Source organism: Scyliorhinus torazame, chromosome 11 (assembly GCF_047496885.1).
Source record: "Scyliorhinus torazame isolate Kashiwa2021f chromosome 11, sScyTor2.1, whole genome shotgun sequence".
NCBI classification, from domain to species: domain Eukaryota; kingdom Metazoa; phylum Chordata; class Chondrichthyes; order Carcharhiniformes; family Scyliorhinidae; genus Scyliorhinus; species Scyliorhinus torazame.
In genome coordinates, this window is record NC_092717.1 from 155,057,331 (window position 1) to 155,081,588 (window position 24,258).

The following is a 24,258-nucleotide window of genomic DNA, read 5'->3' on the forward strand; positions in this document are numbered from 1 at the left end:
GCCAGGAATCGAAACTGGGACCCTGGTTCTGTAAAGCAACAGTGCTAACCACTGTGGTACCATGCCGTCCTAGATGTCAAGGGAAGTCACTTTCACCTCACCTCTGGCATTCAACACTTTTATCCATGTTTGAACAAAGCTGTAATGAGGTCAGGAGCTCAGCGACCCTGGCAGAACCCAAACTGAACATCTGTAAGCAGTTTATTGTTGAGTAAGTGCCGCTTGATAGCACTGTTGATGACTCCTTCCATCACTTTGTTGATAATGGAGAGTAGGCTGATAGAGTGATAATTGACTGGGTTGCATTTGTCCTGTTTCTTGTGTACAGGACACACCTGGGCAACTTTCAACATTGCTGGGGTGATGCCAGTGTTGTAACTGTTCTGGAACAGCTTGGCTATGGGTGCGGCAAGTTCTGGAGCACAAGATCTATTGCCGGAATATTATCAGGAACCATAGCCTAGGCAGTATCCAGCGCCTTCAGCTTTTTATTGATATCACGTGGAGTGAATCGTGTTGGCTGACGACTGACATCAAGTGATGCTGGGGACTTCTGCCCCTATGGAAGTTTTGTTTTAATTTTATTTTGCTTACAATCGCTACTTTTAAAAGCAATCATGGGTATAAGGAGCTTGAAACAGAGCTGCAGCCTGCATGTTCAATCAATCTGGTGAAAGGTCATCTACCTGAAAGAATATTTTCAGCTGCTCATCACAGATGGCTGCCTGACCTGCTGAGTATTTCCAGCATTTTCTGTTCATTCAGATTTATAACATCAGTACTTTGCATTTACAGAAGTTTAAAAATCTCATTCATTTCTCTGCAAAGCTTAAGGGAGAATGAAACCGCTTTGGAAGAAACAGTGTTTAATAATCTTTATTGTCACAAGTAGGCTTACATTAACACTGCAATGAAGTCACTGTGAAAAGCCCCTAGTCGCCAAATACCGGCGTCTGTTCGGGTACATGGAGGGAGAATTCAGAATGTCCAAATTATCTAACAGCACATCTTTTGGGACTTGTGGGAGGAAACCGGAGCACCCGGAGGAAACCCACGCAGACACAGAGAACTGCAGACTCCACCCAGTGACCCAAACCAGGAATCAAACCTGGGACCCTGGAGCCGTGATGCAACAGTGCTACTCACTGTGCTACTGTGACTTCCGTTATACGGTAAAGGGTAGCCATTTAGTATGGCAAAAGGTGGAAGGAGTTAATTTATATTAACAAATTTGGCTTCAGAATCCAAAGCAGAATTTTTTAATTTGTGAATGAAACCAATTGTTTATTCTAATTCTTGGGGCACAAGAGTTGCTGGCAAGGCCAACATTTGTGGCCCATCCCTAATTGCCCTTCAGAAGGTGGTGGTGAACTAATGTGATCGGTGTGGTACAGTGCTATTAAGGGAGTTTGGGTCAATGACGGTGCAGGGACAGCGATATACTTTCCAAGTCAGGATTGTGCACGACCTAGAGGGGAACTTGCATGTAGTAGTGTTACTATGTCTCTGCTGTCCTTGATCTAGATGGTGGAGGTCAAAGTTTGGAAAATGATGTTGAAGAAGCCTTGCCAAGTTGCTACAATGCACTTTGTAGATCACCTTGTAGATATTACTGACTCTTGTGTGCCAGAGGTGGATGGAGTGAATAAGGTGGTGGATAAGATGTTGATCAAGAGAGCTGCTTTAGCCTGGATGTTTTTGAGCCTCTTGAGTGTTATTGGAGCTGCACTCATCCAGGAAAGTGGAGAGTGTTCCATCAGACTTCTGATTTGTTCCTTGTAAGATGGTGGATAGGCTTTGTAGAGTCGGGAAGTGAGTTACCCACGGCAGAATTCTCAGCTCTTGTAGCTGCAGATTTATATAATTGGTCTTGTTCAGTTTCTGACCAGTGGCAGGCCCCAACATGTGATGTTGGGAATTCAGTGATGTAATACCATTGAATGTTAAAAGGAAATGGTTCGATTTTTCTTTTTTGGAGATTGGCATTTCAGGGATAAGTAATGTCTCTGCTTCATATCCATAGAATCCCTACAGTGCAGAAGGAAGTCATTCGACCTATCGAGTCTGCACCAACCTTCCACAATAGGGTCCTACCTAGGCCCACTCCTCGCCCTTTCCCTGTAACCTCGTGCATTGATCATGACCAATCCACCTAACCTGCACATCTTTGGACTGGGAGGAAATCCACACAGACATGGGGAGAATGTGCGAACTCCACATGTGCAGTCTCTTAAGTCCGGAATCTAATCCAGGTCCTGGCACTGTGAGGCAGCAGTGCTGACCACTGTGCCACCGTGCTTGCTGCCCTCAGTGCAAGTTTGCTGTATTTAATTGGTATTTAGTTTATACTGAGGAGGACTGCAACAAAGTACAAGACAATATGAATAAGTGAGTTGAAAGGGAATAATTGACAAGTGAATTTCAACAGAGATACATATAAAGTGTTATATTTTGACGAGAACGCATTAGGTTAAATGTTATTCAAGAGTTGAGGAAGAAAATGGGATAAAGGAACAAATGGATCTTGAGTCCAAATACATACATCATTAAAAGCAGTGACATGGGTTAATAAAACAACAAATAACTAAGCAATCATTCAGGTTCACTTCTGGAGGAATAGAATTGAAAAGAAGCAAAGTTATGCTAGACTTGAGTTGAACCTTGATTGGACCAAACTCGAGTACCGTACTCAGTTCTGCTTGCCATGTTATAAAAAGGACATAGAAACATTGGAGAGGATTCTAAAAAGATGTAAAAGATGATACCAGAAATGCGAGGTTCTGTCTGTACATTTTTTTTTAATGAACACACTGGGTCTCTTATCTCGAAAAGAGAAGGCTCCAGAATCCCGACAGTGCACAAGGAGGCCATTCAGCCCATCGAGTCTACACTTGCCCTCTGAAGGAGCACTATACTCTAGCCCACTTCCCCGCCCTATCCTTTAACCTAACCTATGTTTCTTTGGACACTAAGAGACAATTTAACATGGCCAAACCACCTAATCTGCATATCTTTGGACTGTGGGAGGAAACCAGAGCACCCACAAAAGGAAACCCACGCAGACACTGGGGAAATGTGCAAACTCCACACACTGATCCAAGGCCGGCATTGAATCTGGGTCCCTGGTGCTGTGAGGCAGCAGTGCTAACCACTGTGTCATCGTGCCACCCCTCTTGTGGCTTTATTCCCTGAGTAAGTGTCTTCAATCTCAAACTTGGTCTACTTTAAACAAAACGTTTTGGTTCTTAACCAGATTTCACCACCAACTTGGGGTCTTGTCTAGAATCATAATGATACACAGGCCTGCTTAACATTTGAATGGGAGACAGCCTAAACTTCTGTTAAAGTTTGTTTTCTTTTGTTACAGGAGTGGTTCATTAGTTTAATTGTTTAGTCGGGACACTCAGAATAGTATAAAGAGTCTAGTGTCATCTTTAAATTAAGAGGGTTCTTTAAATTTTAGAATGGTCTTGAGAGAATCAGCACATAATAGTTTTTCCACTTGTGGGGAAAAGCAAAACAAGACCCATCAATACACAAGAAACCAAATGGGAAATTCATAAACTTTACCCAGAGTGCTGTGTGTGTAAATAGTGCCACAAAGAATGGTTGAGGTGAATAGTATAAATGTATTTAAGGAGAGACTAAAAGCATATGAGGGAGAAGAACGGGCAGCATGGTAGCATAGTGGTTAGCACAATTGCTTCACAGTTCTAGGGTCCCAGGTTCGATTCCCGGCTTGGGTCACTGTCTGTGCGGAGTCTGCACATTCTCCCCGTGTGTGCGTGGGTTTCCTCCTGGTGCTCCGGTTTCCTCCCACAGTCCAAAGATGTGCAGGTTAGGTGGATTGACCACGCTAAATTGCCCTTAGTGTCCAAAATTGCCCTTACTGTTGGGTAGGGTTACTGGGTTATGGGATAGGGTGGAAGTGAGAGCTTGGGTAGGGTGCTCTTTCCAAGAGCCGGTGCATACTCGATGGGCCGAATGGCCTCCTGCACTGTAAATTCTATTTTTTTTTAAATAAAGGAAAAGGAAGCAGGGTCATACTGGACTCTATAAGAAAATAAAGGTTATGCTAATGGCTAGGAAAGGAACACTGAAAGAGACTAAAAGTGGAACTGGTTCTGCTAAATGGCCTGTTTTTGTGATGTATATTATCTGTGTAATTCTATTTGTGTGACCAGCATAATGCCATGGGGATATTAAAGGAATTAAAGTTTGTTTGAGTATCAGCCATTTTATATCTTTCAAAACCAATTTAAGCCTGGTAGTCCTGTCAGAACAAACTTACAGTTATTTTACATTATTTTTGAAAACTAGCATTGTTGAATGTTTTATAAATTCAGTTGAGATATTCAGGCTGACTGCCTGTTTTAATTTATAGGCCTTTACCTCACATGCGAAATGGAAAATGTCATTTCAAACCTGAGGGGAACCCTATATTTGCCCGGGAATTACTTATTTTTTCTGAAAATATGGAACAATGTCGCACAGGTAAAGTGTGGATGCGAACTGTGTTTAAAGTGATCAGTATGAAATGACTATATTTGTTCAATTTATAAACTAAGTGATCAATTCCAACATTTTGTAGATTTTTTGTTTCTGAATCGTAGGTCATTTCAACTTAAATATTTTCTCCTCAAATACTGCACATCCAAGGCTAGGCGACCTATTACAGGTATCTGAATGTGCTGTTTGGTAGACCCTTGTGAGGAAGCACATGGCCCTTTATCACCATACGTGTTGATAAAACTAAAATTATGAGCTTGATGGGGGTTTTGTAAGCAGAAATCTGTGTCCTATTTCATAGCAAGCTAATCCAATCTGGTTATAACAAACTACATTTTATCAAACTGGGCACCCAGTCTGAAAAATTGGGTAGAATATTATATTGGCCTTAATTCAAGATGCTAGTGTTTCTGTGATGGTGTTACCTTTAAGCAAGAAATAAATAATAATTGCCTTACTATGCATTGAGACTTTTATCACAGACGCTGATTTTCAAAAGTTGTTTTGAACATATTGTTTAATAATCACTGATCATGCCATGGGGAAACCCAACATTAGAGTTAAATTTGTACATTTGTTGAATTGAATTTTGTAGTGTGTAAATCAATGGGATGAACTTTTTTCAGTTTTGAGTAATTGTAGGCAAGGGCATTCTCTGAGAATAAAATTTTGTTTTTCAGTGTTTGGAATGCTTCTTGGAGATACAATTATTCTGGATGACTTAAATGCTGCCAATCAGTATAGAAAAGAGGTATGTTCTTGCTTTTCAATTATTCAACTAGTAGTTAAGACAATGCTTGCATGGCATGTGAAACTTAGCTATGAATACTGTAATATTTCACTATTTGGTAAGCTACAAACTGTTAATTGTCTTGCTTAAAAGTTAAGACACATGAAATACTGTCCTTTTTTAAAAATGAGCTGTGACTCAAAGTTGACCTATTTCACTCTAATGTAACCATTTTTAGGTTGTGAAAATTACCCATTGCCCTACTTTGCTGACTAGAGATGGGGACAGAATCCGAAGCAATGGAAAGTTTGGAGGCCTTCAAAACAAGGCACCACAAATGGATAAACTTCGAGGACTGGTGTTTGGAGCTCCTCTACCAAAAGCTTACCATACGCTGAATTCTCATATTGGTATGTTTAACATTGAGAAGAACATTTAATTTAGTGCAAATAAATCAAGGTTCAGATTTGAGTAATAATGTGCAGAAAAATTGTTAACCGTTAAAGTTGAAAACAAAATACTGTGGATGCTGGAAATCTGAAATAAAAGCAAAATGTTGGAAATGCTCAGCAGGCCTGGCAGGATCTGTGAAAAGAGAAACATAGTTACTGTTTCTAGGAGAGTGCACAGCACTGTTCATCCTGTGAAGATTATAATGGGCCTTCCTGTTGATCTGCTGCAGTCCTTATGCTGAAGGTGCTCCCAAACTAGAGAATTCCAGGATTTGAACTCTGCAACCATCCATGTGTGATACATGTTTGGGAACCAATGTAAGTGAGCACAGGAGTGCGCAGGACTTGGTGCAAATTAAGACACGAGCACAGAGCTTTGGCTGACCTCTTTAGGAAGACTAGAATGTGGGAGATCAGCAGGAAGGAGTGCTTTGGAATAGTCAAGTTTCAAGGTAACAAAGACATGAATGAGATCTTCAGCATCAGATGAATTGAGATGGGAACGAGGTTCAATTATGTTACAACAGTGAAAATAGGTGATCTGGTATAAATATATGGTTGGAAAGTTCAACTTGGGGTTAAATATGGCACCCAGATTATGAACAGGTTGTCTCAGTGTAGATCTCCAAATTTCTTTCTCTGTCAGTCTGGCCTCAATAAAAGTTGAGACGGATTCGCACGTAAACAGAAGTTATTTATTTAGCTTGCAAGCTTGAATCATCTTACAGAAACGTAAGAGACATCCAGCCTCTTACATCCCAGAAAACGACTGAACTAAAAGACAAAGGGATCTCTGCAGAATCAATTCAAATGGTATCAAGTTTCACATACTCGACGGACATAGGTCAGCCTATGTCCCTCCTGACCTGTTCGATCTATTCTGATTGGCTCACTTCCAATCCCTTTCTCTGGCCCCTATCAATGCAGCATCACTCTCATAGACACACCTCTTCCTGCTTTTTCCATGCGGTCTCAAATTCCTTTGTCCCTAACTGCAAGAATCAAAGTGGCTTATTTCTACATTACATTAACTAGTAACTCTAAAGTAACTATTTTATATCACATTCGTCATTCCCTCCTTTTATCATTCCATGATAACCGAACTATCCAATCTATAGCTACGGTTCCTCATCTAAAAAGATCCGTCGCTGCATTTCCAATTCCTGTCTTAGCCCCCCTTCATCTGCCTCACCCTCATGGATTTTAACAGTTAAATTTTTTTTCTCGGTGATTGGGGCGGTGATCTGATCTAGTGCACCCCGCATTCTACCCATCACACATTTAAGGATGGCCAGGCCCACAAAGATGCAGCCGATAGCTACCACTAGATACATGGCCATATTTATCAACCAGTCCTTCCATCCTCCAGATCCCCAGTTACCCCAAGAGTCAGGATCCTGCATCCCGTCCAAGTGATCCCGTATGCGATCCATAAATTTAGTAATGTTAGCGGTCAAGTCCTGAACACCCATGATACACTTGCCCTGTACTATGGCGCATACCCCACCCTCACGGGCCAGAAGATAGTCAAGAGCATACCGGTTCTGCATTGCAAACAACCGTAGCTGAGACAACTCCTTAGTTATTGCCCCGAGGGCTCCCAAGGTTTCATTTCCCAAGATGGTAAGGCCGCAAATAAAATAATTCCGATCACTAACAGCCAAGGAACCCCCCACACCTCCCAGTGTCAATACGCTCAGAATGCCCCACCCGGCTGAGTGGCCCCGGTTGGGTGCAAGAACCTGAGGTTTTTTCCAGTTCTCGCAAAATTCAGCAGAGACTGCCCGGCGTGCTAACTGATTATGCAGGTTCCACGCCGAAGGGCAGGGGACTGTGGTAGGGACTAGAGTCCCTATAGCAATTCGGCGGGGAAATGGGGTGACAAAACGTTGGTCGCCGTACCATTAAATAAAAAGTAGTATCCTTGTTCCGTGTGGAGACTAGCATCACAATCAGCATATCGGTTGCGTAAGGACCTCCCAGTAGCCCAGTTTATCCAATTTTAAAATGCCCATTCGGGCCGCCCAGCAATGCGGAAAGCCCTATTCCCAACAGTGATATGAGAGACATTCGCCCAGCCACAAAGGAGCTGGAGGCCAGCGTTCAATGGAACGCAAGTGGTGTTATAACAAACGCATTGGCCAGACGCCTGGGTGATATGGCACCTCCTGTCCGTACAGGTGGGAAACAGACATGTTATATTTGTGTCCACCTCTACCAGCAAACAGCCATATCCTTCACTGCTGAAGCAATTCTCGTACGACCGGGAATCCCTATTGGGAGTGAAGTGGCTAGGTATGTACGCCCTCCACCGTCGCAGCCTATCGTACTGTGAATGGGAATTATCCCGAGGGAGGGGAAGGCAAATAGCCGGTGGTGCTGAATCCGGATCGTAAGGAAGAGTGACGTGCTCGGGCAATGGCTCGGAACGCTGACAATGAACCACCGTTTGGGGAGTGCACCAAAGCGGTGAAATAGAAAATAACCTAGACACCGCTGCGGGGTTTGGGTAGCAGACAACCCGTCCCTGGCCATACAGACGGTGGTAAATCTGGTAGAAGAGATTCATACTACCCGGGTTTTCCTCAGTTTGGCCTTTAATTAACTTAAGTGCATCTCCCGGTAACCTACGTTCTAGCTGTACTTCCCTTCTCACACGCCCCGTCCTCTCTCTAGTCCCTTTCTCTTTCTCATGGTCTCTTCCTACACTCTTCTGACAGCCTGATGTTACCTTTATTGTACCACTTTTAACACATCCAAAATCAAATTTACATGTATTCCAAAAACAAGGCAATGTCCATATAATGTTCCCTTCCCATCGCCGGGACCGGTGCAGCTGCTTCATGACTCCCGCATTCTCCTTAACTTTGATGACCTTCCATGAGTCGATACCATGTCCTCGTATATGGGGGCAGTGAAGAACATCACCTTTGCATAGGTGATGTATCCTTGTAGATTGGTTGGGGCTACACAGATACATAATATTCCCCTTTTCCATGTCCATCGCCAATAACACGCCAAGCAAAGTGAGGCCAAATATCAGACAGACGATGCGTAGCCACTCCATCATGCTCCACACCTGTAAAATAGCACTGGAGAAGGGAGGCAGGTTAGTATCCGACCTTTTACAGTAGTGGAGATGGACTCAATTTACAGTGATGTAGGTGGACCCAAGCACTTCGCCCCTCCACTTTAACTGCTGTGGGGGTGGTAAGGAGAACTTGGAAGGGCCCGTCCCATCGCGGCTCCGACCCCTTCCTAGTCCAATTTGTGACCATGACATAACTACCGGGCTGGACTGAAAGTGAGCTAGGTACTGGGGCAATGGCTGGTGAGCCGCACGGACTGGGCCATGGAGTTCCTTGAGCACTTGCGTAAGGGCTAGAACATAGGTGGTCATTTCTTCAGTCATCTGATGAAACTGAACCCGTCTGGGAACCTGCAGGCTCCAAGGAGTTCTAAGAGGCCTGCCATAAAGAATCTCGGCGGGAGAGAGCCGGGCTGGTCCCGCAGGTGTAACCCGCAGCTGGAAGAGGGCAACGGGGAGCAACTTAAGCCATGTCAGTCCCGTGTCTGCTCTTAATTTAGCCAATTTAGTTTTGAGGGTCTGATTGTGTCTCTCAACCACCCCGGCTGCCTGCGGTCTGTAAGCACAGTGTAACTGCTGGCGTATGCCCAACTGGGAGCAAAACTCCTTGTTAATTTGTCCAATAAAATGAGGCCCATTATCAGAACTTAACTGAGCTGGTATACCGTACCGGGGAATGATTTCCCTCATCAAGACTTTAACCACAGTAGCAGCTTTACTATAGATAGTCGGATACGCCTCGACCCATCTGCTGAACACATCCACAATGACCAAAACATATTTGTAACATTGACACCTTTCCAACTCAATGTAATCCATTTGGAGCGTCTCAAAGGGACCACTGGGCAACGGGGTTTGCCCCTTCCCACAAGGGATACCTTTTCCGGTGTTATATTGCTGACAAATCAAACACCGATTACTGATACTTTGGGCCAACCCCTGCATTTTAGGGTGCCACCAAGTGTCCAGCAACAAATCACTAGTCCCTCGAGCCCCACAATGAGTTGCAAAGTGTACACATTCGATGACCCATAAAGCCAGTACATCAGACATACAAGTCTGATGTGCAGGCGTGGTCCATAAAGAGGAAACAGAATCATATGTACAACCTAACCGTTTCCACATTTGTTTATCACTCTCAGGAGCGTCCTCCTGTAACCTTATGACGTCTTGGATGGTTGGCATTGGCTTGTCAGAAGCAGACACATTCATAGTAGATCGTTTAGTCTGACTTAACATTTTAGGCACCATCACTTGCTGAATTTGTGCGGCTGTGCGCGCTGCACAATCTGCTCGTTCATTACCAACGTCAACTGGGGTTGTACCATTCGTGTGGGCAGCGCATTTAATAACGGAAATCTGCGCTGGCAGAAGGAGGGCCTGCAGTAGGTCATTAACTAAACCCCGGTGGGATATTTGACCACACATAATCATGTCAGGTTGTTCTGACGAAATATCACTCAAATCGCCCCTTATTGTGGTAGTTTCCTGAATCAAGGCTAAACAGTCGTGGCCAGGTGCGTCTTCATGGACAGGGGGACCACTAAGAAAACAGGCTGGATTGATAGTGGTACAGTATTTAAATGTCAGACGTGGATTGTTCAAAAGGTATATCTCATACCTATTCTGACGAGCTGCGGTAAGATGCTGACCATTCGCCCCATATCCCTGGCATGGTACTGGTCATGGACCTGACGTGTAATATGAGGGCTTACCGAAGCTGACTGTGGCCATAAATGTGGTGATATTGTAACAAAATCGGCTGTACCTTCTTTTCCCGTGACTGTGGCTGTAACCTTGACTGGCCATTCGGTCTCAAGTAATGGCCGGTATTTGTCCTCTAACTCCCTGTTTCGTCCAGTTCTGTCATAGGCCAGGGTAACGTGATTCAGTGACTGTTCAATGTCTAACGTCCACCACTGGGGGGTGATAGAAATATAGCACTGTTGTCTCATCCTCCTCTTCGCTGATCCACCCACCCAAAGTCACTATATTGGAGCTCCTGCTGGTAAACTACCATTTCTGCCGCTTGTTGGGATCGCAGATCATCCTTTTTCATTACATACTCAGTCTTAACCTTTGTAACTGAGCCTCCTTCTTGGCCTACACCCTCCTTCCAGTAAAATCTGACTGCCCTTGCCATCTGGGAAGGGTCGTTCTCTGTCCAATTCATGTTATTACATTTCACAGCAGTAACCACAGAAGGTGGTAGGCAATGCATTAACATAGCACAGTATTGAGGGGAATTCTGACCATTTTGATACAGCAAATCGCCTGACTGCCCCCGGTAGATTTCATTAAAACGCCCCAGAAATTCCTATGGCTCGTCAATCTTCCTAGGTTTTAGGTCTAAGATAACAGAAAGATTTATGGGCCTTTGAAATGTGCTATTCAACACATTCAAGATCTGTGTCCTTCTTTTCTCTATTTGCTCTCTTTTTTTTTTAAAACTTAAAAATGTTTGAAAATTCAAATTGAATTACTGCAACTTGCAAGCTTAGCTCTGATCTCAACTCAGAACTAAATTTACAATTTGCTTAACACAAACTTGTATAACATTTACAACTTAATTATTTCTTTATCTTAACAATTTTTCTTTTAACAAGTTTTTTTTTCTTTTACATACACATAAGTATTAGCAAAATCAACTATCATAAGTATTAGCAAAATCAACTATCATCTCCAGATTGACACTTTTTAAAATGGTGTCCATGATCTTCTTTAAGTTTCTATTAATCTCCAGATAAAATGAGATAAACCTTATTTCAAGTAAGTAAAATTTAAGATTCTGGCAATTTCAATCAATTGCTTTCGAAAATAATAACTTTTATCAAAGAGGTGGAGAAACCCACTGGTTTCCTTTAATTAATTCAAAACGTAACTTTGCTGGTGTTCACTGACTCAAAGGAAAGGTATCCGATTACACTACGGCTGCTGCTGTTATCTCAAAGCCTGAGTGAGAAGCACTGTCTGTTTTCAACTCCGCCTGCTGCTGTTAACCCTTTGAGAGACTTCTGCTTCAACCAATATGCAGCATTCCTCACAATCTCAACTAGACCTCGGAACTTTACAGTCCAAGGAGACAATTTTAGCTTAATCAACTATATATTTAAAACACTCACACATAGAGTTGAACCATCTTCAGATTTAAAAACAGTTATACTGGACTGAACCTTCATTAATGAAGTCACATCAGCCTCTGAACCCATATAATAGACTGAACCTTCATTAATTAAGTCACATCAGCCTCTGAACCCTGATAATAGACTGAACCTTCATTAATTAAGTCACATCAGCCTCTGAACCCTGATAATAGACTGAACCTTCATTAATTAAGTCCCATCAGCCTCTGAACCCTGATAATAGACTGAACCTTCATTATTAAAGTCCCATCAGCCTCTGAACCCTGATAATAGACTGAACCTTCATTATTAAAGTCCCATCAGCCCAAAACCCTAACCCAAGCCGAAACAACAATATGAAATCCCATCAATTAAAGTGCTAATCCCCAGACTGACCTGTGATTTCGTCGAGGCGGTCTTTCTGTGCCAACCGCGAGTGACCAGACTAATCAGACGATAAGAAGAGGGGAACAATCAATGCGCGGTCGTTTTCCAGTTCTACATTGAGGGCCCTTTGTTCCCCATCTTCCTGTTCATAATCAGTCTAATTCTGATTTCGCAGTTGGATCAGGATCGCCCAGAGAAATCCCGGGTTTCGGCACCAAATGTAGATCTCCAAATTTCTTTCTCTGTCAGTCTGGCCTCAATAAAAGTTGAGACGGATTCGCACGTAAACAGAAGTTATTTATTTAGCTTGCAAGCTTGAATCATCTTACAGAAACGTAAGAGACATCCAGCCTCTTACATCCCAGAAAACGACTGAACTAAAAGACAAAGGGATCTCTGCAAAATCAATTCAAATGGTATCAAGTTTCACATACTCGACGGACATAGGTCAGCCTATGTCCCTCCTGACCTGTTCGATCTATTCTGATTGGCTCACTTCCAATCCCTTTCTCTGGCCCCTATCAATGCAGCATCACTCTCATAGACACACCTCTTCCTGCTTTTTCCATGCGGTCTCAAATTCCTTCGTCCCTAACTGCAAGAATCAAAGTGGCTTATTTCTACATTACATTAACTAGTAACTCTAAAGTAACTATTTTATATCACATTCGTCATCAGTCCCAGACTGTTGCCAAGGAAAGGGATGAAGTCATTAGCTAGGGAACGGGGTTTGGAGTAGGGACCGAAAACAGTGGCTTTAGTCTTCTCAGTCACTTGGGTATCACGCCAGCTATTGACTAGTTTCTCCCCTTGAAACCTCCAGTCACTTTTGTTTTGCTAGGAATTCTTTTTGACGTATTTGGTCAAATGTTGCCTTGACATTAAGGCTGCAATCAGATCAGCAGCCAAATTGTAATTGGCCTGTAGGTGTCTATCTGTTATTGATGGCTTTGCTGAAACTTTTCTTCGGCCCTGTTTCCAGAGATTTGCCAGTGCCACTCTGCTACTAAAAGTTGTACGAGATTGACTTTGTAGTTGTTAATGGGTGCCGGATGGTCGAACAGTGATCAGAAACTCAGCTTGTGGAAAATTGAATGCAAGACACAAATCACTTTGCTCCAAATTTGAATTTAATACCCTTTTGCTGCAGTTTGTGGATAGACATGCTGATGGATTTAACAGCAATGTACTAGTTCTTTTCTCATGTTTCTTGGTACACTATGTTTTCAGCATGCCTTATCTTGTTTTCAGCAGCTTTGTTTCTCTTGTAGATCTTATCCAGCAATATCGCTCTGCCCTGGTCAAGCTTAATAATGTCAAACAGGAACTGGATCTGCAACTGAAGTATCTTGGTTCACCAGAAATGACCCTAAAGCACAAGGAGTTAAATGACCAAGAGAACCAACTGAAGCAGATTGAGAAGCAGCTAGGCAAGTTATCAGAGCCTTAATAATCCAAATATTCATGGAAAAATAACACTGAACTTTTGATGCACACCATTATGAGTGCACAAATCGATAATGTTCAAAGGAAGATGATGCACCACAAGTTGCAAATTCCTGGAGCTTGCTGGCCAATTTATTCTGCAACTTGCCTTATACAAACTAGATTGCACCCTTCGCCTTCCAGTTGTTTTTTTAAGAACTTACTGGGTTTGTGCATTAATTGTCTGTTGAAAACACTAGAAAGGCTTAATTAGTCTTTTTTTTAAAAACAGAGTGAACTTTGCTAATACAATGCTAAACAACCTCTCCAGCTCAGAAAGGGAACAATTTAAATTAATGAGTCTGATTATTACATTTAATAAGATATTTGTCACACTTCAAATGTTTTATTTGTCTTTGTCTCTTCCCTCAATTCATTATTTCCCATTGTTCATCACAGTGCCAATTGTTCTGGAGCCCTCATTGCACTTGCATTTTCAGTACATCACAACACAAATTATATTTGCGAAGAAGGGTTGAGGAAAAGTGTTACGGCACACACCACGAGGTGTCCCACACCAGCAGGGTTGATGACAATATTATGTTATTCGTGGGTTAAGATTTTGGCAAAATTTCATCTAGATTTAATTATTCCCTGGACCTAGTACAAGTAAATGTATCCTATATTTTATCATCTGCTTTGAATCCCAAGTATATTGCAGTATTTTGCCGTTGGAATTTAATGCTTAATGGGGATATAATCCTAAATTGCATCATTAATAAGGAGAGCAAGCATCATGCAAATCCTAATTGAAGTGAAGAAGTGGACTGGAGTAAGGAGTATTATTTGACCCTGATCAAAACTTAATGACTTCATTTACTTCAATAATATACGGATTAGATTAGAGACAGTTAACCTCAGTATACTTATGCATCTGTATTTTTGCTGAAATTAGTGGAGACGGGTATTTCAACCCCAATGATTTAAGAAATATTATAAGCACTGAACTTAATTTCCTATCAATGCATATATTACATTGAGTTTCTGAATGATGTCCTTTCCAAGCGTTGTTCTGCTCATTTCTGCTCATTTTTCAACTAACTTGTTTGAAAAAGACAAATAGCAGACATGAAAGGCTTATCTTTTTTTTTGCTCCTCTTGCCATGTTGCTGTCATTAACTTTAATGAAAGCTGTTTATTGTAGATGTGCCACCCAAGGCACTGAGAGATATTTGGTATTATTCCAGAATAATGCTTCCTTAAAGAGATAATTTTTGTGTGAATAGAAAATCAAAATGCTTGATGTCCAATTGTAACCAAACTAGATGATCTTCAGAATACATAGCCTGCAAATTCGAAAAGAAAAAAACGATATCGTGCCTTTCATAACTTGGGGATGTCTCAAAATACTTTACAACCAATGAGGTGCTTTTGAAGTGTAGGAAGAGTTGTAATGTCAGACATGCAGCAATTGAATTGCATCAAGCAAGGTGCCACATAAAGGAAAATGATATGATAAAGCAGGACACTGTAGAGAGCTCTCACTGTAGTTGGGAAAATCACTGTTATTGGGTTCGCTCGAAGGAATTTCTTTTTTTTTTTTAAGAATATTTTATTGAAAATTTTTGGTCAACCATCACAGTACATTGTGTATCCTTTACACAATAATATAACAGTATAAATAACAATGACCTGTTTTATAAACAAAGAAAGAATAAATAATATATAACAAAAACTAAATGGCAACTGCCTTGTCTCAGATAAACACTCTCCAAAAATATGGTTTAACAATCCAATATACAATTATTTATAGCAACGACCTATACATATTATACATGTATATTAAAAACCCTGAGACTCCTTCTGGTTCCCCCCCCCCCCCCCCCCCGGGCTGCTGCTGCTGCCGCCTTCTTTTCCATTCCCTCTATCTTTCTGTGAGGTATTCGACGAACGGTTGCCACCGCCTGGTGAACCCTTGAGCCGATCCCCTTAGGACGAACTTAATCCGTTCCAGCTTTATAAACCCTGCCATGTCATTTATCCAGGTCTCCACCCCCGGGGGCTTGGCTTCCTTCCACATCAACAGTATCCTGCGCCGGGCTACTAGGGACGCAAAGGCCAAAACATCGGCCTCTCTCGCCTCCTGCACTCCCGGCTCTTGTGCAACCCCAAATATAGCCAACTCCCAGCTTGGTTCGACCTGGACCCCCACTACTTTCGAAAGCACCTTTGTCACCCCCACCCAGAACCCCTGTAGTGCCGGACATGACCACAACATGTGGGTGTGATTCGCTGGGCTTCTCGAGCATCTCACACACCTATCCTCTACCCCCAAAAATTTACTGAGCCGTGCTCCAGTCATATGCGCCCTGTGTAACACCTTAAATTGAATCAGGCTTAGCCTGGCACACGACGATGAGTTTACCCTACTTAGGGCATCCGCCCACAGCCCCTCCTCAATCTCCTCCCCCAGCTCTTCTTCCCATTTCCCTTTCAGCTCATCTACCATAATCTCCCCCTCGTCCCTCATTTCCCTATATATATATATATCTGACACCTTACCGTCCCCCACCCATGTCTTTGAGATTACTCTGTCCTGCACCTCATGCGTCGGGAGCTGCGGGAATTCCCTCACCTGCTGCCTCGCAAAAGCCCTCAGTTGCATATACCGGAATGCATTCCCTTGGGGCAACCCATATTTCTCGGTCAGCGCTCCCAGACTTGCGAACTGCCCATCCACAAACAGATCTTTCAGTTGCGTTACTCCTGCTCTTTGCCATATTCCAAATCCCCCATCCATTCTCCCCGGGGCAAACCTATGGTTGTTTCTTATCGGGGACCCCACCAAGGCTCCCGTCTTTCCCCTATGCCGTCTCCACTGTCCCCAAATTTTCAAAGTCGCCACCACCACCGGGCTTGTGGTGTATTTCTTCGGTGAGAACGGCAATGGGGCCGTCACCATAGCTTGTAGGCTAGTCCCCCTACAGGACGCCCTCTCCAATCTCTTCCACGCCACTCCCTCTTCCCCCATCCACTTACTCACCATTGAGATATTGGCGGCCCAGTAGTACTCACTTAGGCTCGGTAGTGCCAGCCCCCCCCTATCCCTGCTACGCTGTAAGAATCCCTTCCTCACTCTCGGGGTCTTCCCGGCCCACACAAAACTCATGATACTCTTTTCGATCCTTTTGAAAAAAGCCTTCGTGATCACCACCGGGAGGCACTGAAACACAAAGAGGAATATCGGGAGGACTACCATTTTAACTGCCTGCACCCTCCTTGCCAGTGACAGGGATACCATGTCCCATCTCTTGAAGTCCTCCTCCATTTGTTCCACCAATCGCGTTAAATTTAACCTATGCAATGTACCCCAATACTTGGCTATCTGGATCCCCAAGTAACGAAAGTCCCTTGTTACCTTCCTCAGCGGAAAGTCCTCTATTTCTCTGCTCCCCTGGATGCACCACAGACAACTCACTTTTCCCCATGTTCAGTTTATATCCTGAGAATTCTCCAAACTCCCGAAGTGTCCGCATTATCTCTGGCATCCCCTCCGCCGGGTCTGCTACATATAACAACAAATCATCCGCATACAGAGATACCCGGTGTTCTTCTCCTCCTCTAAGTACTCCCCTCCACTTCTTGGCACCCCTCAATGCTATTGCCAGGGGCTCAATCGCCAGTGCAAACAGTAATGGGGACAGAGGGCATCCCTGCCTTGTCCCTCTATGGAGCTGAAAGTATGCAGATCCCCGTCCATTCGTGACCACACTCGCCACTGGGGCCCTATACAACAGCTGCACCCATCCAACATACTCATCTCCAAAACCAAATCTCCTCAGCACCTCCCACAAATAATCCCACTCCACTCTATCAAATGCTTTCTCGGCATCCATCGCCACCACTATCTCCGCTTCCCCCTCTGGTGGGGGCATCATCATTACCCCTAGCAGCCTCCGTATATTCGTATTCAGCTGTCTCCCCTTCACAAACCCAGTTTGGTCCTCATGGACCACCCTCGGGACACAATCCTCTATCCTCATTGCCACTACCCTGGCCAGAATCCCCCACCACCTCCTGTGGAAGAGAGAAAAGTTACCACATCGCAGGATTAATAACATAAAACTCCTCTTTCCCCCCTTCTTCGCCCCCCGTACTTGCCCCACCACTTTGTTTCAGACGTTCTTTTTTTAATAACCCGCTCATTCCAATTTTTATTCCACGATAAAAGTCCACGCCTCATCCGCCGTCTCAAAGTAGTGGTGCCTCCCTTGATATGTGACCGCATTGCAGCGGGTCCTTTTCCTTCTTTAGGAGAAGCGATATCGTTGCCTCCGACATAGTCGGGGGCAGCTGTCCCCTTTCCTTTGCCTCATTAAAGGTCCTCATCAGTAGCGGGGCGAGCAAGTCCACATATTTCCTGTAAAATTCAACTGGGAATCCATCCGGTCCCGGAGCCTTCCCCGCCTGCATGCTCCTAATTCCTTTCACTACTTCCTCTATTTCAATCTGTGCTCCCAGTCCCACCCTTTCCTGCTCCTCCACCTCGGGAAATTCCAGCCGGTCCAGAAAGCCCATCATTCTCTCCCTCCCATCCGGGGGTTGAGCTTCGTATAATTTTTTATAAAATGCCTTGAACACTCCATTCACTCTCTCCGCTCCCCGCTCCATCTCTCCTTCCTCATCCCTCACTCCCCCTATTTCCCTCGCTGCTCCCCTTTTCCTCAATTGGTGGGCCAGCAACCTGCTCGCCTTCTCCCCATATTCGTACTGTACACCTGTGCCTTCCTCCACTGTGCCTCTGCAGTACCCGTTGTCAGCAAGTCAAATTCTACGTGTAGCCTTTGCCTTTCCCTGCACAGTCCCTCCTCCGGTGCCTCCGCATATTGCCTGTCCACCCTCAGAAGTTCTTGCAGCAACCGCTCCCGTTCCCTACTCTCCTGCTTTCCTTTATGTGCCCTTATTGATATCAGCTCCCCTCTAACCACTGCCTTCAGCGCCTCCCAGACCACTCCCACCTGGACCTCCCCATTGTCATTGAGTTCCAAGTACTTTTCAATGCACCCCCTCACCCTTAGACACACCCCCTCATCTGCCATTAGTCCCATGTCCATTCTCCAGGGTGGGCGCCCTTCTGTTTCCTCCCCTATCTCCAAGTCCACCCAATGTGGAGCGTGATCCGAAATGGCTATAGCCGTATACTCCGTTCCCCTCACCTTCGGGATCAACGCCCTTCCCAAAACAAAAAAGTCTATTCGCGAATAGACTTTGTGGACATAGGAGAAAAATGAAAACTCCTTACTCCTAGGTCTGCTAAATCTCCACTGGTCTACTCCTCCCATCTGCTCCATAAAATCTTTAAGCACCTTGGCTGCTGCCGGCCTCCTTCCAGTCCTGGACCTCGACCTGTCCAGCCCTGGTTCCAACACCGTATTGAAATCTCCCCCCATTACCAACTTTCCCACCTCTAGGTCCGGGATGCGTCCTAGCATACGCCTCATAAAATTGGCATCATCCCAGTTCGGGGCATATACGTTTACCAAAACCACCGTCTCCCCCTGTAGTTTGCCACTCACCATCACGTATCTGCCCCCGCTATCCGCCACTATAGTCTTTGCCTCAAACATTACCCGCTTCCCCACTAATATAGCCACCCCCCTGTTTTTCGCATCTAGCCCCGAATGGAACACCTGCCCCACCCAACCTTTGCGTAGTCTCACCTGGTCTATCAGTTTCAAGTGCGTTTCCTGTAACATAACCACGTCTGCCTTGAGTTTCTTAAGGTGTGCGAGTACTCGTGCCCTCTTTATCGGCCCGTTCAGCCCTCTCACGTTCCACGTGATCAGCCGGGTTGGGGGGCATTTTACCCCCCCCCCCCCCCCCCCTTGTCGATTAGCCATCCCCTTTTTCCAGCTCCTCACCCGGTTCCCACGCAGCTGTGTCCCCCCCAGGCGGTGCCCCCCCGCCCATCCCACCCCATACCAGCTCCCCCCTCTCCCCAGCAGCAGCCCAATAATTCCCCCCTCCCACCCCCCCCCCACCCCCCGCTAGATCCCCCACTAGCGTAGTTACACCCCCCATGTTGCTCCCAGATGTCAGCAAACTCTGGCCGACCTCGGCTTCCCCCCATGACCTCGGCTCGCACCGTGCGACGCCCCCTCCTTCCTGCTTCCCTATTCCCGCCATGATTATCATAGCGCGGGAACCGAGCCCGCGCTTCCCCCTTGGCCCCGCCCCCAATGGCCAACGCCCCATCTCTTCCACCTCCTTTCCTCCCCCCACCACCTCCTGTGGAAGAGAGAAAAGTTACCACATCGCAGGATTAATAACATAAAACTCCTCTTTCCCCCCCGTACTCGCCCCACCACTTTGTTTCAGACGTTCTTTTTTTAATAACCCGCTCATTCCAATTTTTCTTCCACGATAAAAGCCCACGCCTCATCCGCCGTCTCAAAGTAGTGGTGCCTCCCTTGATATGTGACCCACAGTCTTGCCGGTTGCAGCATTCCAAATTTTATCTTTTTGTGAAGCACCGCCTTGGCCCGATTAAAGCTCGCCCTCCTTCTCGCCACCTCCGCACTCCAGTCTTGGTATACGCGGATCACCGCGTTCTCCCACTTACTGCTCCGAGTTTTCTTTGCCCATCTAAGGACCATCTCTCTGTCCTTAAAACGGAGGAATCTCACCACTATGTCTCTAGGAATTTCTCCTGCTCTCGGTCCTCGCGCCATCACTCGGTATGCTCCCTCCACCTCCAGCGGACCCGCCGGGGCCTCCGCTCCCATTAACGAGTGCAGCATCGTGCTCACATATGCCCCGACGTCCGCTCCCGCCGCACCTTCAGGAAGGCCAAGAATCCTTAGGTTGTTCCTCCTCGCGTTGTTCTCCAGCGCCTCCAGCCTTTCCACACATCGTTTATGGTGTGCCTCGTGCATCTCCGTCTTCACCACCAGGCCCTGTATGTCGTCCTCATTCTCGGCAGCCTTTGCCTTCACGACCCGAAGCTCCCGCTCCTGGGTCTTTTGCTCCTCCTTTAGCCCTTCGATCGCCTGTAATATCGGGGCCAACAGCTCCTTCTTCATTTCCTTTTTGAGTTCTTCCACGCAGCGTTTCAAAAACTCGTGTTGTTCAGGGCCCCATATTAAACTGCCACCTTCCGACGCCATCTTGGTTTTTGCTTGCCTTCCTTGCCGCTGCTCTAAAGGATCCACCGCAATCCGGCCACCTTCCTCTCCTTTTTCCATCCGTATCCAGGGGGGATTCCCTTCTGGTTCACCGCACAGTACTTTTAGCCGTTAAAATTGCCGTTGGGGCTCTTATTAAGAGCCCAAAAGTCCGTTACAGCGGGAGCTGCCGAAACGTGCGATTCAGCTGGTCATCGCCGCACCCGGAAGTCCGCTCGAAGGAATTTCAAGAGTATTGATTAACAATAGAGGAATAAAGCACCCAGAGGAAACCCATGTAGAGACGAGAAGAATCGAACGCGGGTCCCTGGGGTGAGGCATCAGTGCTAACCACTGTGCCGCCATGCCGCCCTTTACAGTATGCAAGCTGTCTGAAATGTGGTAAACCTAGCTAATCTGGAACCATGCTGTGGATCACAGTTTTGAGATTGCACTTGTGTACATCACTCTCTCCATTTATGAACATCACCTTTTTATGACTTCCTTTTCAACTTGACCTTATGTTTCTGTACAGTTTTTTTAATAGGCATTAAAATTTTTACTGACTTATTGTTCCGTTATCCAAGTGCTGGGATGCAGATTTTACTCTGTAACTCATCTCATATTTGTGTTCGCTAAACATGCAAATTAGTGTTTAATTGCAATAACTGCTTTTATTTGAGATTCTCTGGAACCATGCCTTTTCATGTGAGCAAGTCTGAAACCGCTACCCCAGAGTGCAGAGTACTGGGACAGTGAGTAAATTTAAGGAGGAATTAGACAGATTTTTAATGGGTAATAGGTTGAAGGGTTATGGAGAACGGGCAGGATGGTGGAGTTAAGGCCAGGATTAGATCAGCAATGATCGGATGGCAGAGCAGACTTGATGGGCCAGATGGCCTAATTCTGCTCCTATATCTTATGACCTTATGAAACAAGGCCATAAATGTAAGATAGTAACTAAATCCAGTAGTGAATTCAGAAGAAACATTTTCACCCATAGGGTGGTAAAAATGTCAAATTCACTACCATATTGTTTGGTTAAGGTGAATAGCATCGATGCATTTCATAAGTTCATAAGATATAGGAGCAGATTTAGGCCATTCTGCCCATCGAGTCTGCTCTGCCATTCTATCATGGCTGATATGTTCTTTGTCTGCTATCTGCAATGCTACAGACTAGGAGTGGATTGCAAAATCAGCCAGAGAATCTGCTCCCTAGAACATATGACCAAGGAGTAGGCAATTTAGCCACCCGAGCCTCAATACCTTCAATGTGATAATGGCTGATCCCATCCTGGCCTCAACTCCATCGTCCTGTCCATTCTCCATAACCCTTCAACCCATTACCAATTTAAAATCTGTAAATCCTCAAATTTACTCACTGTCCCTGCATCCACCGCACTCTGAGGTAGCAAATTCTATAGATTCACAACCCTTTGGGAGAAGTAGTTTTCCTCAAATCTGTTTTAAATTTGCTACCTCTTATTCTAAGATTATGACCTCTCATTTTAGAATACCCCAAAACAGGAAGCATCAGCTCCACGTCTACTTCATCCATACATTTTTAGCACCTGTATACCTCAATTAAATCGCCACTCATGCTTCTAAACTCTAGAGAGTAAAGGCCTAAACTGTTCAATCTTTCCTCATACGACAAATCCCTTGTCTGGAATCAATCTAGTGAACTGTCTCCAATGCCACTACATCTTTCCTCAAATAAGGGGACCAAAACTGTGCACAATACTTGGGGTCTTACCAATGCTTTGTATAGTTGCAACAATACTTCCTTACCTTTATACTCAATTCCTTTTGCTATAAATGCCAACATTACATTTGCTTTTCTTATTATCTGCTGCACCTGCATGCTCTTTTTCTGTGACTCGTGCATCGGAGCACCCTGAAGTCTCTCCCCATTTAGATAATAAGTTGTCTTTCCATTTTTCGAACGCATGACTTCACACTTAACCATGTTAAACTCCATCTGCTACATTTTGGCCCACTCTCCGAACCTATCTCTCTCCATTTGTAAGGTTCTTATTTCCTCATTGCATCTTACTGTCCCACCTATTTTTGTATTACCTGCAAATTTGGCTGTAGAATCTTCTATTCTTGTATCCAAGTCGTTAATATAGATTATAAATAGCTGGGGCCTAAGGACTGAGCCCTGTGGCACCCCACATCTTGACATCCAGAAAAAGACCCATTTATTCTGACTGTCTCCTGTCTGTCAGCCAGTCTATCCAAGCTAATAAGTTATCCCTAATCCCATGTGATCTCACCTTGTGAATTAACCTTCTGTGCGGCACCTTATCAAATGCCTTCTGGAAATCTGGACATACTACATTTACAGGATCCCCATTATCCACTTTGTTTGTTACATCTTTTAAGAACTCAAGTAAATTAGTTAAACATGATTTGCCCTTCATAAAATCATGCTGACTCTGATGGATAGCGATTTGGCTTCATTTAAGGGGGGGATAGATAAGTACATGAGAGGGAAAGGAATAGAAGGTTATACTGATACAATTCGAAGAAGGGGGACAATAGCACCAGTGTTTTGGACCAAATGGCCTGTGTTGTAGAGTTAATGTATGATTGCTATAGGCAATCTTGCAGGTTCTAAGGTTTAACCCTAGGTAGAATTGCTGTCTGGTTGAATAGAATTGTTTTAAAATTTGAAGTAAAGGCAAAGTTTTAAGTTATTTTAAATCAGTGTTTTCCATTACACTTGACACTTGGAAAATTGACCACAGACTTGTCTCAAGTTAATGTTCTTCAAGTGAGAGATTTAATCAGATGAATATGAGAACTCTGTGACAACCCATTTAACTGAGGATGAGGTTCCTGACTCTGGCACAGCATTTGGCCACGTTGGGTGTAGGAAATCCTGCTGAAATACAATTCTTAACATTAAAAAATTGTAGCCTAGCTCCCTCAAGATGTGTGGTTAAGCGGCCCCCATGGAAGAAATTGAAAGCGTGTTGAAATATTTTACTTGCTACACCATAACTGGATGTTCAGTCGTGATTATTAATAATAATCTTTATTGTCACAAGTAGGTTTACATTGCAATTAAGTTACTGTGAAAAGCCCCTAGTTGCCACATTCCGGTGCCTGGTCGGGTACACAGAGAGAGAATTCAGAATGTCCAAATTACCTAACAGCACGTCTTTGGGACTAGTGGGAAGAAACCGGAGCAGACACTGGGAGAACATGCAGACTTCTCACACACAGTGACCCAGCCAGGAATCGAACCTGGGACCCTGGAACTGTTAAGCCACAGTGCTAACCACTGTGCTACCATGCTGCCCAGTGATTAGTTGCTGCTGTTACAAATATTTTTTGACAAAATTACTGTCGTAGTGCAGTGCATTATTTCT

The 24,258-nt window shown here is 44.5% G+C and overlaps 1 protein-coding gene across 1 annotated transcript in view; it reads left to right on the forward strand.

The window, feature by feature from the left end:
* The window catches only part of smchd1 (structural maintenance of chromosomes flexible hinge domain containing 1), a 250,877-nt gene that overhangs the window by 224,558 nt on the left and 2,061 nt on the right, over window positions 1-24,258 (forward strand). The window contains exons 43-46 of the mRNA XM_072467902.1: window positions 4,385-4,494; window positions 5,190-5,260; window positions 5,478-5,649; window positions 13,560-13,718. Of these exons, the coding sequence (XP_072324003.1) occupies window positions 4,385-4,494; window positions 5,190-5,260; window positions 5,478-5,649; window positions 13,560-13,718 (512 nt within the window). The remainder of the gene's footprint in view (window positions 1-4,384; window positions 4,495-5,189; window positions 5,261-5,477; window positions 5,650-13,559; window positions 13,719-24,258) is intronic.